The sequence below is a fragment of the Pavona decussata genome, unplaced genomic scaffold, assembly GCF_977016875.1.
Source record: "Pavona decussata unplaced genomic scaffold, jaPavDecu1.1 SCAFFOLD_90, whole genome shotgun sequence".
NCBI classification, from domain to species: Eukaryota; Metazoa; Cnidaria; class Anthozoa; order Scleractinia; family Agariciidae; genus Pavona; species Pavona decussata.
Genome location: NW_028145507.1, coordinates 634252 through 654301, shown reverse-complemented (window position 1 = coordinate 654301; position 20050 = coordinate 634252). Strand labels below are relative to the sequence as shown.

At 38.4% G+C, this 20050-nt stretch overlaps 1 protein-coding gene across 2 annotated transcripts; it reads right to left on the bottom strand.

The window, feature by feature from the left end:
• Positions 1-2766: 2766 nt before the first annotated feature.
• Positions 2767-19139, bottom strand: LOC146474322 (protein HGV2-like). 2 transcript variants are annotated; one of them, XM_085117183.1, is made up of 15 exons: positions 19002-19138; positions 18806-18904; positions 15378-15458; positions 15132-15169; positions 14937-14990; positions 9955-10023; positions 8163-8563; positions 7450-7520; positions 7267-7340; positions 6138-6228; positions 4871-5105; positions 4328-4369; positions 3732-3800; positions 3550-3615; positions 2767-2992 (listed from the first exon to the last, which is right to left on the bottom strand). In XM_085117183.1, the coding sequence occupies exons 1-15, from the start codon at positions 19025-19027 to the stop codon at positions 2864-2866; spliced, it is 1545 nt and encodes a 514-aa protein (XP_084973309.1). In that variant the 5' UTR covers positions 19028-19138; the 3' UTR covers positions 2767-2863. The 2 variants fall into 2 exon arrangements, with proteins under 2 accessions (XP_084973309.1, XP_084973310.1); XM_085117184.1 differs by lacking the exon at positions 9955-10023 and having other exon boundaries at positions 19002-19139.
• Between the last annotated feature and the right edge of the window lie 911 nt (positions 19140-20050).

The window sequence follows — 20050 nt, the reverse complement described above, 5'->3', positions numbered from 1 at the left end:
TTCTAGCGCATTTTTGAAACAAAAATGCGAAAACTTGAAAAACATTAGCCTAACATTTTTCAAGTTTCAATCCATATCTACCTTCTCTGTCTCTGGCCAGAGGCACTAATCGACAGTTTTATTGCACTCGGGTGATAATTTATAACAAACTTGACGATTATTTTGTTGTTTCTGCTGACAGACAAACATTTTTGGGTTTTGAAATGACAGCAAATTTGCGTGATACTTCCATTTTAAAGGGAAGAAAAAGACACGTTCGCAAATGCTACGTAGGGAAATCTTTGGACATCTTAAAATAATTTTTTTAATAACTCGTATCGATCTGTCTGTTCGAATAATAACCACGATTACCAATCTATAATAACAAGAGCTCGTACAGTACAGAGCTCGTTCATGAATGTGAACGTGTTGTTTTGTCGGATGGTGTGTCGTACTAATGAACGGAGTTCCACTGCAAACTCAGACTGATTTGGTTGTAAAACGAGAAGAAACATTCTATAGCGTTTTCGCTGTTTGACTGACAATAAGATATAAATTAATTCAAATAAAAAAAAAAAAAATAGCCAAAGCTAGCATTTCTTAGAAGGTGACAATTAACCAATAAATTTAACAGTATCAACATCCTATTAAAAAAAAAAAAGCCCTATCCGCCATCAGCCATCCGCATCCGCCCGTCCGTATCTGCGTTTTACAGAGTCCCTCAACTATCACCCACGGCAGGTAGAACAAAATGTGCGAAATTGCATTTAATATGTAAATACAGTGACATGATTGCTTGAAATTGAAATTAACATCGCGTATTATTTATGAAGAATACAGTATATTTCCAGAACAGCAATAAATGGTTTAAAGGTTGAAGACATAGTATAAGTCATGCCCTGCAAGTAACGTACACTAAACGATTGTCAAAGACAACACAATAATCATTTCGTATTAACTTTTAACTTCTTTGAAATTGTTGCTCATAATGCTAACCCTACAAGACACACTAAACCGTTTTTCAGTTGGAAAAAGATTGTGCAGACATTTGATGACTGCATTTAGTTTTAATTTTACCCACTACGATAATGGACCATCAGAAATCAAGGCAGAAAACATATTAGAATAGTCCAAGGCTAAACTATCCGAAAAAATAATCCGAAAAGCAGACTGGAAGATAGCTGGAAGATACGTATTTTTAACCGTTCAAAAAGAAACCTGCAGGGCATAAATTCCTAAAAAATCTCGGAGAGAACCTTGGCTACATAAATGTACTAAAATTGTTTAACCCTTCCCTTCCCCTCCCTCAATACTAATGGTCAACCTAAGCATCTGAGCCCGGTTTTGACTCCATTTCCAGAATGGAAATATTCCAATATTCCTAAAAAAATATTCCCAAGGGTTACATATGATGGTGAACGACAAGGCGCTTCCTTCTGACAATGAAAAACCCGATGAAGAACAACATAAAAGCGATCCAATCAGGCTGCAATTGAATAAGGTGTAGATTTTCTTCAGCTTCTTGTTATGCGATTTATTCCCACCGTGTAAGGCCTATATCCGGCTGGTTTTTCGTTTGGCGAAAAATTTTCAGCCGATTCAGAAATACATTGAAGAAAAAATGTTTATTTTTGATTTTGTTCAACTTGTTTTTCCTTAACAAGTTAAGATAATGTTGGTGTTAACGCGGTGCATACTGTTTTCCTTTTTTTTTTAATGTTGCCCAAAAGTTACTCATTATTCAACATTCCTTTCTGTAACTCATGGTCGTCTTTATTTTGAACACAGTAGAAACCGACAGGACAGAGCAAAAAGACAAGATAATGTGACGAGATCGTATGAGTATTTTCCTTGCTGTAAATTAAAATCACTCCCACAATAAATGAATGTATTCTGGTGGATATTTTCACCTTCTTCGGCAGGTTATCAATAACTGATCGTTAAACACTTTGCTGTTTTAATTTAAACCCTACCAGTCAACGGATTGTTCCCGTCTTCAATGCAGAAATATATAAGTAAAACTAAGGGACCATGAAAATATCTCGAACAGACCACTGAACTGAAAAGAGAGAGTTTTGCTACGGCTAGTATGTGGAAGGGGTACCTTTTCTCTCAATTATCTCTCTTAGTCCTTTGAGCCCCCAGTGGGGCATAGGGTACAGTATATAAAAGTGCTTCGGACCTTGGGGGTGGAGGCTCTGCGTTGTCTTTTCGTCGTGAAAGAGCCTGAGAACTGCAAATCCATGGAATTTTTAAGCCAAATCCACTGATCAGCTCCCTTTTGCCTCCTTTTGTTACTGCGCATACATTCTGCACATCTCGAGATACTCGGGTTTCCTATATTTTTGCGTGGTTTAACACTATGTGAAGAAAGCAGAACTTAGCAAGTGCTCTTGGTATCCAAAAAGAAAATTGGGGGTAACCATGCATTTTTCAGAGACAATAAAGCTTCAATTTGAAAAAAAAAAAAAAAACACCATACAGCTTTTTAGTATTATTGTATGGTTACCCCCAATTTTCTTTTTGGATTCCAATAGCCCTTGCTGCTTTTCCCGCATAGTTAGAAACCGCACAATAGAGTCCAATTCAGTTCTGGCGAAAATTGCTTATGTTTGTGGTTTAGCAGATGATCTCTACAAAGCGATGCCCGATGCTTATTCGTCGTCAGATCTGTTTTCACCGGCTTACAAACAACTCCTTTTCACAAATTTAATTTTGTACAGCCTTGCAGCTAAAAAATTCCCTTTTAGCTAGCCAACTTTAGATAGAGAAAAACAGACAACAAAGTTATAACAAATTGTCAGCTTCTTTCATAATTTATAATTGACACAAAAAACTTGTCACTATTTACACAACATGAGCTTATTTGTTTCCGTTGCTCTATCTAGTTTTGACCATGTCCATTCTCAGTAACTACTGGGGCTGCTTGTTGTTCTTCATCCTGCCGAGCCTTTTTTGTTGGTATCCCTGTGTCCTCTGTTGCAGCACTACTACTCTCTTCCTCTGGCTTCCTCTAGGAAGAAACACAACCTTTTATAATTTGTGCAACACGACTGTTGAACTTGCTGACATTAAGCTGGGCGGGTGAGCAGGTCAAATAGGAAATTTGACTTTGTAAAGATTTGTTTCCAATATCCCTAGACTGAACTAAGGCATTGGAAAGACAGATAACTTAAGTTATGTATTTTATCTTTTGATTGAATAAAGACATTTTATATTTATTAAACCCCAAGGTATGATGAGCATCACCCATCAATTTTATATCGGAGTCCATCCTTTCTAATACTGACAGAGCACCAGTTACAGCTTTTCCAATGGAATCAAGTTGAATATATCAAATACATAAATTTTAACTTTGCATGAAAGACTGTATAATGGAAAGAACATCATAGTTACGTTTCCAACTTAACCAGTTGTGAAAATAAAGCCTTAAAAAAGTTTTCAGGCTTGAACAGGATTTCAACCCATGACCTCTGTGATACAAGTGCAGTCCTCTACCAACTGAGCTAGATTTTCTTACATCTTGCAAACATCTAGTCCAGTACACAAGAAGATTAATATATTCCTTACCTTTCTGCGCATCAAGTGACTAACATCATTGGCTGGCTGTTGATTAGATACTTTCTTGATTGGTATCTGATAAACAAAAGTAGCTTGGCTTTATTGTGTTTATAAGTGAAACTTTCAATCTGATTGGTAATTGTTAGCAGGCCCAATTTGAGTATTCAATTATCATAGCATTATTTTCTTACCGTGTTTACAGGTACATCACTCTTATCCTGTGTACTTGACCCAAAGCCCTCTTCTGTTGTTGATTCAAGCTAGAGAAAAAATAAAACCAAACAACGATTTTTGTAGCCAGCTTAAGGACGGTGCCTACTTTTGCTATTGTGCATACGTTCTGTGCATCTCAAGATACTCTGGTTTCCTATGGGAGGTGCCTGCTAATACAGGGATATTTTTGCGCAGTTTAAAACTATCCCCAGAGAAAGCAGAACTTAGCAAGTGTTCTTGGTATCCAAAAAGAAAATTTGGGGTAACCATGCATTTTTTAGAGATAATAAGCTAAAATAAGCTTTAAAAAAATGTGTAGTTATCAGTACTGGTAATTATCTCTAAAAAAATTGTTCTTTTTGGATTCCAATAGCCCTTGCAGAGATCTGCTCTCCCCACATAGTCATAAAATTAGTGGGCACCATCCTTAACTGAGTTCAATGTGTAGTCATGAGCAGCTGTCAAGTGTTGGGTATACATACGTACATAGAAGAACCTCAGTGATACAACATTGTTCCTTCCTTATTTACAAAACATAACACAAGGCTTTACTTTAGTCAATCAACATTCACACCTGACTGGCAGCAGAGTTCAACATCTCCTCAGCATCATCCACCTACCACAGCAGAAAAAAACAAAATATTAATACAAATATTAAACAAACAACAGGAAGAAAATCATCCTGTTGTTTGCTAAAACTGGATTGAGTGTGTGTTAGCCATCACATTTATCATCCAAGACAGCGCTGGTTGCTTCACCATTGAGGCTACGAAAATGACAGGGTTAGGAGATAACACCAGTCTGAGATATTTAAAACAAAGGCTTTCAAATCTGCCTGTGTAAAACAGCAATGCAAAATAAACCTGACAACAGCAATAATTGAGATTTGGGTATGATGTTGTTTGATGCTATGCAGGGCAGGGTGGGAGAGTGTACTAAATCCCTCCAACTCCTGGTTCTTGTACCTTTCTTATACAAACAGGCACAGAAATACAATGGTACCAATCTGTGAAAAAGTGGTATGGTGTCAGGTGTCAATAATATTTTTAGAGATGCCAATGTTGATCTGGTTATGATTACAATGGCAAAGTCATTTCACGAAGTATATTACTCTTACCCTAGCTTTGATCTCTGGATATAAATTTTGCAATTCTTGTAGTTCCTTTCTGTCCACTACACATGGATCGTCATCTGTAGCCTTCCCTTTTCCTTTGTTCTTTGCATCGGATTCTGCAAGGCGAGCTTCCAGCTTGGAGATTTTTAGTTGTATAACTTTTAATGCCTTACTGTAGAATTCCTTTGCCTTGCCATAATTTGGTTGAAAGCTGTAAGCCAGACCAAGATTATAAGATCTGTCACACAAGTTAAGGTTAAAAAGGTTTTGCACTGAAATGACAAAGTCAAAGTCAAAGTCTGGGAAGGAGAGTCAGTGGCCCCATGGGAGGGGGGTTTAGATACTGGGAAGGAGAGGGGTTGGCCCTATAGAGAAGATTCTTGTACTTATTGGTGGTGGTGGTGGTGGGGGGGGGGGGGGGTACAACTGAAAGACACAATTTCATACCCACAGCTCCACCACCCCCTTACTAGTCGACCAAACCACCAACTGGTTAGCTCAGTTGGTAGAGTACCGGACTACCGTGCGGGAGGTAGTGGGTTGACCAACACTCAGGGTCTTTAATAACTGAGGAGAAAGTACTGCATGTCTTTGTATTGACATCTGCAAATGGTTCGGATAAGGACGAAAAACCGTAGGCCCCGTCTCGCAACCCTTGTTCATAAACAACTCTGTGGGATGTTAAAGAACCCAACTTATGGTTTGCAAAGAGTAGGGAACATAGTTCCCGGTGTTGTGGTCTGGTCTTTGTGTGTATATTCTTATGGCTGGGTGGGTAAATGCTCGGAGATATTAGCTGCATTAAGCTACTCTAAAAAAATCCAAGGGTAAATAAAGATATGATATGATGATGATGATAGTCAATACAACATTCAGTGTTGCAACATACCTGATCACACAACTGATGAGTGTTTTGTATCAATGTTTAAGCGGCATCAGTATCCCCCTTTAACAGATATCGATGAGCACTTGTTTATGCTTGTGTTGCCCCTTTTATGCATGTAAGTGCACGGAAATACTTTTTTTCATTAACAATGTTGTTAATTACAGTGGGGTGCCTTGACTAGGAGAAAAGCCATCTTTGCTAACACCATTCATTATCCTACACAACAGTATTACTACTGTTTTTCTTGTATTTTATGCAGCTGTAAGTCCAACAATTGTACTTTCAGCCGTTGTTAGATGTACCTTAACAATTATGGACAGCATTCATTTTTTGCTTTATTATAAATAACAGCATTGTTTGCCACACTTCAGTTTAATAGGATACGTCTCTGCAATAAGCCTGTCATCAGGTTCCAAATGCTTCTCTTGAAGTTCAAGGCACTTGAGAAAGTCTGTTACAGCACTCACAAATTGTTCTTGAATACAAACAATAAAACTGCAAGTCAGTAACACACACCTTAAGTCTTTAAAATAATTCCAAGTAAGCAAGTGTTTTAATTTCTGGTATTTTTGGCATTTATCTTATAAATTTATTGTACTGTACTGTACATTGTGTAACAGCTAAGTGTCGTGCCTTGATAAGTAAATACACATCGTTGGCACCAAAAAGCTGAACTGAATCTGAATCTTAACCAGTCAAATAATTATATCATCTATTAATCATACTCAGGGATGAAATCCTACGGTGACCCTACAAGCCAGAACGGCAGAACGGTGGAAAATCTCCCCAAATCCTAAAACATGGAACGACCGAAGATCACCCCAAATAAACTATAACCCTAACCCTAACTTGTTCCATCTTTCAGGATAAGGGGTGATTTTCCGCCATTCCAGCTTTTAGGGTTTCCCACATCCTACAGTTTGACAATTCAAATGAAAGGTGTGGAGTAATACTTTTTTTTCTATGATGCTGCAGTCTATTACAAATAATGTAGTACAAGGTGGTTCATTCAAATGACAACTTCAACTTGTACTTACCCAAGCTTACAACGTATGCTCCCTTTTTTAAAATTATTTTTCAAAACAATTTTTTTTGAAGCCTTTTCCCTAATTATTTCATCTCAAGTCTTCTTGAGAGATAGAGTAAAAGAAATTGTATCCAAGTGCATGTCTTTAACAAGTTACCCTAAAAGCATGGAAAACTGCAATCTGGGGTATGGGGCGATGTCTTATAATATTATTGTACTATAATTGTAATGGAGGGGTATTCTGCAGTTCCAGAAAATAATACCATACTTGCATGGAAGGTTTTTTTCTTTTGCACCCCCCTCCCCCCAGAAAATTCCAGTTCAGCTTCATACTTTGCTTCTAAAAGATTGACTTTCAAGACCCCCTCCCCCTAGAAGTTTCCAATGACCTTCCATGGGGTGGGTATGGAATTTTTCTGGAAATACAAATTGTAAGTTTCACATGGTGATTTTTTCAGTATTCATACTAGAGAGTAGTTTAGTTACCTTGCTCTAACTGAATCTCTCCAAGCTTAAGGTGAACTTCTGCTAAATTCAAATGGGCTTCTTTGTTGTCATTCCTTCACAAAAAGTAAGTTTAATTCTCTTAGTTATTATGAGTCAACTGACAAGGAGAACTTTATTTTCAAAACAGAAAGTTTGATCTTCTTGATGTATTTCGGTACAGACCTTGAAAAAACAAGGTGTGCCAACTCCAAAGACTCCCAGGCCAACTGCATGGTTGGAACATCTGTATCCTCCTAGTTGAAAAGTATATTCATTACTAAAACGCAACTCACCAAAATGGCTCTAACATGACTAAATGGTTCATTGTTAAAAAGTCAGGACTGACACTAATTTAGGTAAGACATTCTTTAAATATTCTGGTTCAAAGATTTGGGAAACAGTGCCCCTTGGACTTAAATGTGTCCCCTACAATAAATTTAAAAAAGAATGGAAATACCACCTTTTGATCAATCAAACTTGATTTTACTGCTGCTTTGCTTGATTTCATTAATACTGATTTAATCTGAGTTTATGCTGCCATTTACTTGACTGGGGCAGAGTCCAACTAGAGAGCTCTTGCTACTTTGGACACTGCACACACATGAACCATACATGTATCCCTTCAAGGCTCATTATGTTACTCCTTTCTTCTTTCTTTCCTCTATTTGTAATATAGATTGTGTGTAAATGTTCTGTATAGTGTGAATAAAGAACTGAATTGAATTGACTATATAACTTAAGAAATAATGTCATTGACAGTAGGGATGGTGCATTGGTGAGAAGGCTGGGGGGAGAGAGGAACCAGCAGTGGACTTAACCTTCTCATCTAGGGGAATACCAACAAACCATTGTTCAACAATTTAAAGATTATCTTAAATGTTACCAAGAATCAATACCTCCTGTCCTTCAACAGCAGTAGCTCCAGCATCACCGTCTTCACCTTCCTCCTCTCCTCCGTCTTCCTCATTTTCCCCATTCTCTCCTTCTTCGTCATCATCTTCTTCTCCATCACCATCTTCCTCTCCTTTAGTCTCTTCTCTGCCATCTTCTTCCTCTCCTTTAGTCTCTGCTTCTTCATCGTCATGTTCCTTCCCTTCTTTACTCCCTCCCTCTTCTTCATCTTCCTTATCCTTCTTGTCTTCCTTTTCTTCTTTCATCTCTTCATCAGCCTCTTCCTTTGGTGTTGCTTCTACTGATTTACCCTGCTCACTTTCATCTTTTCCTTTCTCTTCTGTTTTATGTGTTCCTTCATCACTCATGTCCTTACTTTCTTTATCTTTCTCTTCAGTCTCAGCTTCTGCAATCAAAAGAAGGAAGCTTCTGTTGCAGTGTTCTTTGAGACATAAATGTTTAACTTATGCCACGAAGGGAGGACGAACTCAGATTTTCAAGTGAGGGTTTTCTGTGAGGGTTCACTTACTATGATCTTTGAGAGTTTAAAAATTTGTCCAGTATTGGTTTGTGTCATTTAAATTCTGACTGGTATTATTTTAATTAGTCATAACTCAGAGACTGAAATAAAGCTTTTCTATCCTGTTTAGTCCACGTTTAAGTCATTGGGTTATTCCAGAAAAAATCCACCACCCCCCACCCCCCCCCCCCCCCCCGACGGATGAGACAAAAGACCGCCCCTCCTGCATGGACTTCCGGAAAAAAATATTAGGCTTAAATTTAATTTATTTTTTATAGAAAATACGCACAATCACGTCTAGAAGATGTTCTTTTTCAATTTCTAAAGCTTCGGCTGATATTAAAAACTCTATCGCATGGAACTATGAAAAGAAAGGAGCAACAATGCGAAAAAGCGAACAAGTTCAACCTTTGTGCATGGACAATACCCATGGAATCTTAAAACTGCACGCAGAAAACGCACTGGCTGCTTGTTCAACTGTACTACGGACGATGGGACTTCAGAGAGGTTACCACTGTATATGTTGCAAGAACCCGTCCAAGAACTTCCTCCTTCTGTTGCCTTCGCAATAACTTGCGTTTCCAAAAAGTTTTTTTCGAGGTACAGATGGCTACAAGTTCCTCTCGAGCATTTTCGATGAAGAGGGAATGTTTGGACCAAAATTCTTTGGAATTATCTTCTTCAGCTAATAGCTCTGCATCCTTGCTTACACAAGTAAAGAATTCTTCTGCCTGACGCAGTGGAATCCACACTAAGAATGCAATGGCCGACCAAACAACCGAGATTTCAACGGGGTGACGTGAAATTACACAACGGTGGCGCGCTGGGTCTGGTACGAGTAGAAATGTGTCAGGCGTTTCAAACTCTTCGTTGCAACAATGTTGCGACGGCTCGTTCTTTAGTATCTTGTTGTTTGCGTTTTCTGCTATAAAAGAACCTGTGAAGGAACTTAGATTATCATTTATTTTAGGTGAGAAATATGTGAGCAAAATATTTCTACTATTTTCAGGGTCTGAGAGCGCTGAAGTGTCACCGAACTAAACGTTCGAATTGCGTGAACTATCCGTCAAAATGAGCCCTGCAGAAGAGTTTTTCAAGTTCAACCCCCCTTCCCGCCTGGATTTCCAGAGTCTTTGATCCCCCCTGCTGCGATAATTTCCTGAATCCCATCCGTTGGGAGATGTGGATTTTTTCTGGAACAACCCATTACTGCTTCTTTTGAAAGTAAACAATAAAAAGAAAATCACAAATTGTTCCTTCATCACTCTTGTCCTTACTCTTTTCCTTGTTGTCTTGATCTTTGCCTTCTTTACCTTCTTTACCATTTTCCTCTCCAGTATCAGCTCCTGTAATCAAAACACAAAGGATTTGTTTCCTCAACATCACACTTCAACTTCCCTTAGAAGCAAAAAGGATTGATGGACTGAAACATTGACTAGGCATATCAACAACTGGTGTTCTCTTAACTGTTATACACTGTACGTTAAAAACCAAGACGAGAACATGATGCTGCGAGCTCAATAAATTCAACTAGCACTCAAGTCTAAACCATGCTACCCGTACCAAAACCAACTAGCCTACTCCTAGGTGACAACACTGCTAAACAAAACATTAACAAAAAATTCCAACTATAACAGAATTTTACTGCACGTATAATAGCCGACATCACAAAGTTTGATATTTACATATTACTAGCACATGAAGACCTCTGAAAGGCCTTTTATCTTGTGTGACCATAGCACGTAAGTGCCTCTGTCAATGACTTGGCTCCTTCCAGAAATTCTTAAATTTAGTTACTAGGTTTTCAACTAGTCACTCAAAGACAGGGACCATTTTAAGACATAACACTATTGAAACTCTACTTCCCACCATTCATAGTTTATCACTCAGCCAAATCTTTTAATCCACTTAGTACCACCACAAAATCCAGAATTATAAGTATTAAGAGCTTTAAGTGAAATGTGTAATGGGCGATTCCAGAAAATATCCATACCATACCACAGACGGCTTTTAGGATTTCCGAAGGGGAGGGGGGGTTCACGATTATGGAATTCTGAGGGCATGGGGGGGGGGGGGGTATTTACCATTGGATATCCGAAGGCACTGGTGAATTCCACAGGTGGGATTTCTGGGGTAGAAAGTGTAGAGTGAGTTCCTTGAAAATGCTATTGTAGTGGACTTTTGTAGTTCGTAAATAAAATTATCCACGAACGTATGACCGCGGAAGCAGAAGACAAGCATCGATAGATCGTCCGTTATACAATGAACTGTGTAAAACTCGCGTTTTGATTGGTCTAGAGGAGTGTGTGATTAGAGTATAGACGCACGATTGACGTCATCGAGTGGTGTGACCGGCCCATGTGATCAGAGTCTAGAGTCCAGCCAGAGTGACTGGTCAACAAAGTTTTGCAAACTGTTTTTGCGAGTAGCGGACAAACACAGGCAAAATTTCTCAGGAAAGGAAAACTGTTCAATAAAAAATTGGACAAAGACCGTTGAGAGTGACCTCAACCAGGATAGGAAAGCTAGAACTTTGTTGTGACGTGAAAAGGAAGCAAATATTTGTCGAAATATGTCGCCGATAGAAATCCGGTAATGGCGAGTAATCGATTACAAATCGCAGTGAAGCGACTTACATGCTGTAATATTTTGAGGTCAGGATTTCCTTCTGGAATAAAGGTTAGTTTTGAAAATATTGTTCGTGAAATTCGTTCGGATTATACTCTAATTTAGAAGATCACAATTGCGTGTGTGTAGTAGTCCAAAACTGAGTTTGCTGGAAAGTTTTTGATTCAGCTCAGGCAACGCGATGCTCGCTCACAAAATGTGTTGAAATGTCTTGGTTACTGTATAAAACAAATAGATTCCATTTTGCCGTGGGTCTGTACTCTGATAACGCACAGAGGACGTCAAAACGTGGTGAGAACATCAGTCACGCTACTCGCCTGCGGCTCGTAGCGTACTTCTTTGTTCTCACCACGTTTTGACGTCATCTGTGCGTTATCAGAGTACAGACGCACGGCAAAATGGAATCTATTTGTTAAATAGATCATGATACATTTCATGTACACTACATGAAGCATATGGGTTGAGAACACTTTTCGTGCACACTACATGACGTATAAAAGGACGCAACAAGACTCGACGGTATATTTGACCGCTGAAAGATTTTAACTGTCTGAATTTGAGCTATTCTGCTTTGTAAATGTCAAAACAGCACAAGAAAACAAAGAGGAGTAAAACTGCTGTAAATGGTGTTTATTATTATAGCCAAATTCGGACTTAAAAAGAAGTTTTCACAGCCTGGCCACTAGTGGTAGGTTTTTCTTGTCGCTGAAGAGTAAAGCTTGTCGCCTAGCGCCGCTAGATTACAGCCCTGAGGAGGCATAAATTCATGTTCGTTTGTTCAGAGAGCAGTGCGATTATGGCTAAATCGGAGAATAGTACGTCCAATTTAGGCATACTATTTTACGATTTACCACTAAGGTTTTTACCTATTTTACGATTGAAGTCTCCGATTCTACGATTTTAGCTTAAGAGACTTTAGAAATGATTATCCGATTCTACGATTCTTCCCATTCTGTCATTTTACCATAAGACACTTTAGAAATGATTATCGGATTCTGCGATTCTTCCGATTCTACGATTTTACCTTAAGAGACTTTAGAAATGATTGTCCGATTCTACGATTCTTCCGACTCTACGATTTTGCCTTAAGAACGAGATATATATTCATGTGTTAAGTGCGCTTGTTTCGGCTAATGGATTAAAGAACGAGATATATTCATGTGTAGTGCGCTTGTTTCGGGAAGAATCGTATAATCGGAAGAATTGGAATAATCGGAGAATCGTGCCAAGTAGAAAAATCGGAGAATCGGAAGAATCGTATGTCAAAACTCATTTTTTGCTATTCTCCGATTTAACCATAATCGCACCCTTCTGTTTGTTCATATAGGCGTTTCTAAGTCGAAAATGTACTTCCCAGAAAAACCGGAAATTCTGAAGGGGAGGCGGGGTTCACGATTATGGAATTCTGAGGGCATGGGGGGGTAACGCATTTTGGAATTTCCGAAGGCAAGTGGGGGTTAAAACATGGAAGCCATCCGTTGTTGGGTATGGATATTTTCTGGAATTGCCCAATGAGAGATTGAGGCAAGGTCACAGTAATGCCATCAACAGGCAGAGTTTCCATACACTTATTTTTAAATTTTTGCATTTGAAGTAGAAAGAACATACTCCTAATCAGATTAGAGTCGAGATTGTATGGGACACAACCCTCCACGTTAAATGTTTCAGTTAGTGGCCATTTGGCAACCAACTCTTTTGTTTTAGTCGCCAGAATATTATTAATAGTAATTATTAATTATTAAAAGTTAATAATAATTATTAATATTTTTGTGAAGTTAATAATTGCGGGTGAGCAAAAGCGAGCTTGCAGACTATTCTTGGTGGAGGTGGTCAGCGGCTTTTTCTTATACTGTATAGCAAGTTTTTCACAAAATTTGACCACATTCTTGGTATTCTTTTGTTCTGCAATTTCTGCAACGAATGAATGAATGGTATGTGAACCCGGAAGGCCCTGGCGTTGAGTTCAAGGTCCATACTCATGTGAACAGAAGAGGAATGAAATTTTGCGAAGCACACGAAACAACAGGTAGTTCAGTGTTTTTCATGGTGCTGACAGTGCGAATTTAAAGAAAGAGGAAAGAGGTGCTTGAAGCTTACATACAGTTGCACAACAAATGAAGGGGTGCCTGGAAAAAAGCCCTAACTGACTTCTGATAAACTGCTACATTCTCCTTCCAAATTTTCTTGTTTCTGCTTGTGAAATAAAAGGAGAATTTGACCTTACATTAAAAGCCACTTAGGGCCTTCTTCCACGCACCCCTTCAAATATAAGATGCTGCATTTATCAAGTAGAATTTTAAAAACCCAGTCAAAAACTGGCTGCACGCACAAGAATCTATTTCTGACACGACAAAACGTACAACGCGCATACAGAGCTGTCGTAATCGTTGAATTAATTTCTCGCGGAAAATTTACCGCGGCCACAAAAAGAGTATTTTCTTTGATGCAATATTTCACAAAAAAGATTTCTGAAAAAAAAGGGAAAGAATTCTGCAGAAATAATTCCATACAGGAAAAAATTTGATCCAGCAGTGAACAAAAACTTTCCCATTGATGCAAATTTCACTAAAGGTTGGGCACAAATTCCGTCAGACATGAAAAGCGACATTTATTTGATAGAGACTTGACGTATAAACGTTGAGACAGAAACTTCTTTTCTTTGTCGAATTCATTTCATTCAAAAACTCAGTACAGAGATGACGATTTAGATTAAGTACCGAGACGTGAATTCAAGGACTAATTCAAATGGATAATGATTATTTTTCCGCAATGGCAACTGACAATTCGTGTCAGCCAACTTTATGCATCGCTGACGACTTTTCAGTAAATTTCCTCACCCTCTGGAGAAATTCTTCGTGTGAACACCCCCAGCTAGCCGCTCAAATATTTCCTGGAACTACACTTTCAGTTACCACGTTCATTTCATCACTGTACTATAAACCTCATCACGTGCTAGGAAACCAAACATTACTCAGTCATGCAGAACGAAGATGTTCACTCTGTGCATTTCACTGCTGTTTTAATTTTACTAATTTAGCCTAGTTTTTCACAGGAAGATCTGAAAAATTCAATGTAAGATCTATTTACCAAGGAAATACTTTAAACTTCATCTTTAACCCGTGGAAGATTCAACTTTTTTCTTTTGATGCGAGAAATCCTTGGTTCCCAATTTGGCGACTCTCTGGTTGCCAGTGATGAACTTTTAGTCGCCATGGCGCCCAAAGTGGTCGCAGCTTGGAGGGTTGGGACAGTCGATCTATCAACGAATGGATCTTAGGATCCGTATCTGGCATCCCCTGCAGATTTTGCAGGGGTGGATTAGATCATCACCAACTTGGCAAAGGGCCTGGGATTGAGATCATTGAACACACTCCCTAACCTGTGATTATTACTAGTTTTAATTATTTCTTTGTTGTAGAATTTTTCTTAAATTGGTTCTGAAAACCCCATTGGGAGGAACTAATAAAATGCATTGTGATGTGCTGTGTTGTATCATATCAGTATGGATAGAACTTCCCATGTGAATGAAATTGCCCATCTGGTTTGAGGTTTGGCCCAAATCCATTTGGAGCCAGTCCAGAGTGAATATAGCCTAATAGGGAGCAAGTGTAACATGGTGATAAACACTAACCTGCTTCCATATTGTCTTCATCTTCATCGCTGCTTTCTCCGCTTTTTGATTCAACTGCAGAACAATAAATTATAACATTTAAGTCTTCATTCTGAGACAGGTCTTCAAAATCTTCAAGCATAGGGTAACACCACAGCAACCAACACAACTTAACTACTAGAGAAGACATCTCATAAAAATATCAGATAAACATACCATCTTTAAGAACATTCCCGAGGACACCAGTTTCAGCTCTGTAAAAAAAAGGATATTGGGTATGTAACAAACAATCATTAAAACTTAATAAATGGAGAGGATGGGGAACAGAAAGCATTCTACAAACTTTTCTGTGTTTTCCTCTACAGAAATGGAAAGATGTACATGTATTCCATTTTTTGCCCAAACTATTCTTGAGATAAATAATATTTGTTACAAAAGAATGTAGCAGTTGACATCACATACCTTGCCAGTTCTAACAAGGCCTTGCCATAGAAAAGATAAGCTTCACCACATTCATCCGCTCCTGATCCATATTCTTTCTCTCTGGACATGAAAGAAACAAACTATTAATATAACTTGACTGCTATTTTTCAACTAGTTTTCATTTAATGGCCTAAGCTCGCATGAGTCTCCTGTAGCTCAGTGGTAGAGCGTCCAAACTAGTAATCAGAAGGTCTTTGGTTCGACTTCTGATAGGAGCACTCCGAATTTCTTTTTCCGAGTTTGTCTGTGTCATTTACTGAATAATACATTGATCTCAAGTTTTCGTTTATTGGCATTCTAACATCCTGCTTAGTTAGGTTACAATAATAACATGACTGAACGTGACTGATGTGGCTAAGAGCTTTTTTTCTTTACTTTCATTCAGCAGGAGCATCTGTTTGTTGCCAATTTAGATCTTGAATAATGAAATAATTCTTGATCCCACCTCATCCCAAAAGGACATCATTCAGAACATTTGATTTCCCAGCATGACCTAATGAGATCATAAAGTTGGCAACAATAAACTGAAAGTTTGTGAAGAAATCCCTGCACATAATGGGTGATTTGAGAATTAGCACTACACATTAACCAAGCAGAGTTTGGGGCAAATAAAACTTTATTGAAAGATGAACAACAAAGGAAGAATGAAACCTGGGAGTGGGGGGCATGGGAAGGCATGGGGGGAGGGGGGTCGTTTAAGCTAGGAATTCTGAGGAATGGGGGGGTCTTTCAGTTTTGGATTTCCAGAGGAGGAAGAACTTGTCTTGCCGCAGCCTGCCGTACAACACAAGAAATGTTTACATTCAAGAAAATTTGTGACAAAACATGGCAAACAGCCAAGCCCATTCAAAAACTGCATTCAGATTAGTAATTGCTCATTGTGCAGTTTCAGAAAATATTCATACCCACCCCATGGAAGGCCAATCAGAATTCCTAGGGGGAGGAGGGTCTAAAAAGACAAAATTTTAGAAGCAAAGTATGAAGCTAAACTGGAATTTTCTCGTGGGAGGGGGGTCAAAACAAAGAACCTTCCGTGGGGGAGTATGGATATTTCTAGAACGGCACCTTGTACATTGCAGTTGACATCTGTCTCAAAAAGTTAGTAGCAGGCATGCCAAATTTGGGAAGCGCTAAAATTGAATGATATGTCCCAAACAATCCAAGGGAAATTTTTTTTATGACTTTCAGACATGACATCAGCATGGCAAAAGTGATGTGATTATTTTCTTAGCTGGTATTTTAATTACGTTATCTTGTTAGGGAATGTTACAGTAACTTTAATGTAACAACAGTTTTGCAGAAATTATGATTGTTTTGCTTGTATGGAGCAAATATCAGCAAAAGTTGTTTCTCCCCTTCTCATTTCACAGAATATTCATATTGATATACAGTAAGTTATTGTGTTACCAATCAGACTTGAACGGAAATTTCACTTTGCATGTTATGCAAATTGAGCTCACTTTTGAAGTGAGATAAAAATGAATCCAGATTAAAATTTTTCTTCAACTCTCCTTCAATTTTTATCATGGACATTGATAATTAGTTAAATTTGATTTGCTTGTTTTCATTTTTGTGATGTGATGGCATCCAGTAAAGAAGACCAATTGTCTCTCCATGACACTCAGAAAGTTGAGATCATTTTGACAGACTCACAGTAAGGAAATCAGTTTGTGTGAACTAAGGATTATTCCGGAGTAGAAGTCTTCCTACCACCATAAGGTTCTATTTCTAGTTCTGATTACATTCAAAGGTAAGGGAGAGAGAGGGGGGGGGGGGGGGGGGGATGTTGATACCACATATGTTATGGCAAGGACATATTCTGGAATTAACCAATTCAGATTTTCATACCATGATCGCATTAACAAATTAAGATGTCTAATGTGGTTTACATGGATTGACTGCCACTGATAATAAGAGATATCAAATTGTAAATATGAGACTTGCTAAGATGTAAAGGCCCAGGTTGTATAAACTACAGCCTAAATCCCTAGCTAAACCATCAAACAGCTTTGTCAAACATCGTGTTCCCTACACAACAACTTTGGTGACTAAACAGGCCAACAATGTGTGATCAAATATCAGACAACTGAGTGAACCCAAATGGCATTATATTTTTTGTTTTTGGTATTACTGCAGGGGCACCCAATGACATTTTTTTCTCAAATCCTTTGAAACACAATTTTAGGCTGTCTGGAGTGTATTTAAAGGTCTGTGGGTTCATTTTAGGCCGTGGTATAATATTTTTATCTGTTCGGTCATTCTACGGGAACTTGAGTCTTTTTAAAATTACTAGGGGCATTTTTGTCCATTTCTTGAAAACCTTAGGGCTTATTTTCTTTCCGAAAAACCTTAGCTGACCTTTCTTCAGTACTCAAACCCAAATTTTTATCAATCTGAAATCACTCGGCCTTAAATTTCCCATATCACGACACTTGAAGTGAAAGTTTACTTTAGAAAATTGTAGGGGATTAAAGGCCTTCTGAACAGATAATTTACCGAAACGATCCATTGGGTGCCCCTGTTACTGGTGTGACTGGTTATAAAGTGACCAATTTCCTTTCTTATTGGTAGCATTTTCTCACCTATGCAGGTTTTGTTAAGGCTAAACAATCAAACATTTGTTTGTAATGCAAAATGTAACATGAAATGTTTGTTCTAGATCAGACACGGAAAGCAATTGATTTAGATACAAAGTTGAGAGAGGCTGTTAAACAGTAAAACATGTTTTTCCGACACAGTGTTGGACCAAATGCCTGACTGTGTAGCCGGGCCTTTATGAGCATGATTTTTGAAACTTAGTCTTCCAAGACGGTTCCTAAATTATGGGAGACTCTGGATTTTAAACCATTTGCCACTGCCATAATGCTTACAAACAGTTCATGTTAGGCACTAGGCCACATTTTATTATTATGATAGTTATAGATAACATACTTTGTCTTTCATTTTCAGAGATGTTTGCAACTTTTTATTCAGAAATGGGAAAAGTTTTACGAATGGAAATTAAGTTCTGACTGTTGTCTATCTATTGTTTTCCCCTTATTTGTATGGTGGTCAGGTGGACTTAAAGCTTCAAGTAAGTAAGCTTAATGTACATGAATTGAAATGTACACGTGCTTCTGGTAAACCCTTGAATCTTTCTGTAACATGTACATGTGACAACTTCATCCATTCCTCAAGATGTTCTGAGCGAACTAAACGTATAATTTATAAGTTATAGTGTTTGAAGACAGCACAAACAGAAATTGCACTCAATAGATAAATTCAAAATGAAACCAAATTGCAAAATTTTACTTCAACGAGTGTTTACCAGGATTCGGACCTAACGTTACAATTGCTTACTGAACAAATAGATATCGAATCAAATGAAACAGATAACGCAGTGATAAAATGAATAGACATTATCTTACAGTTTCTGTGTAGCTTCCTCGAAGCATTTGACAGCTTGAACAACTTTAGTGCACACGAGATGTCGCTTTCCTTGCCCCATCAACTTCGAGACTTCCTCCCTGAAAACCACAATGGGACACAACAACTTACAAAAGGAAGCACTCTAAAAATACAGCGAAGATGGAGTGTTAAGGTTTAGGGTAATACAAGATTTACCTCAAAGAAGTTTCCGCAGCGGCCATGATGAAAACGTTCGAACGAGCAACAAGATTTCGCGCTACTTATTCCCGCGAAATGACGTCACGACCCATGTGACACACGGAATAATTTATTCTTCACCAGTCTTTTCCCCGATCCCTAGTTATCTCAAATTTCTTTGCAGATACATAAAACGAATAATACTTCTAAACTTATGTTTGTATGTACACTTTTTACCGTCCACTATTTTTCCGTGAGGTTTTCAAGACTCGTACGTTTGCATCGAAATCCCGCCATCTTGGTTTGTAAAGGCGAGCGCAACCTGGGGAGAGTGTCTAAACTACCGAGCGGGGCCCCAGTGAGAATACCTTAAGTGGCGGAGGGGGTAAGGGAGGGGGAGGGGGAGCTACCGTCTTCCCGGCGTTGCCCCGCTGACCAAAAAGCCTGAAGACTCTGGGTACGAGATTGCCGTCAGTAGTTTAAACACTCTCCCCAGGTTGCGCTCGCCTTTACAAACCAAGATGGAAGCGTAGTCTCGAAAATCTCACGGAAAAATAGGGGACTGGCTAGATCATGAGGATAACTTCCGCGGAAATTAAATCAATTCCCCAAAATCATCTTCGTTCGTAAATGTATAATGTCATGTTGGTGGCTATTAATTTTTTTTAGAGATATTGTAACTCGGAAGATGTGCGTCAAGCGGACTGCAGTTATTTCTCACCTTTTGCCAACACAGGAAGCGCAAGCTTTATGACTGAGCGTTTATAAGACCTTTGTTTGACCTTTGTATTTTACATTTACATTTTTAAATTTACATTCAATTTCGTCGGTAAGGTCGTTAGACATCACACCAACGTTAAACATGATATAAAAAGCTAAAAATAATAACAATATAAGTCAAATTAAATATGAGTTTAAAATAGGCGTTAGCACGGTTTTGACGAGTAGGTAAACAAGCTTGAAATAACAGTGTTTGTATGGAAATCCGATGTCAGGTAACATCGCTTCTGAAAAATTCATGAATTGGAAACTTTTGGCTCTAGGAAAAGGATTTTAAGAAAAAATTG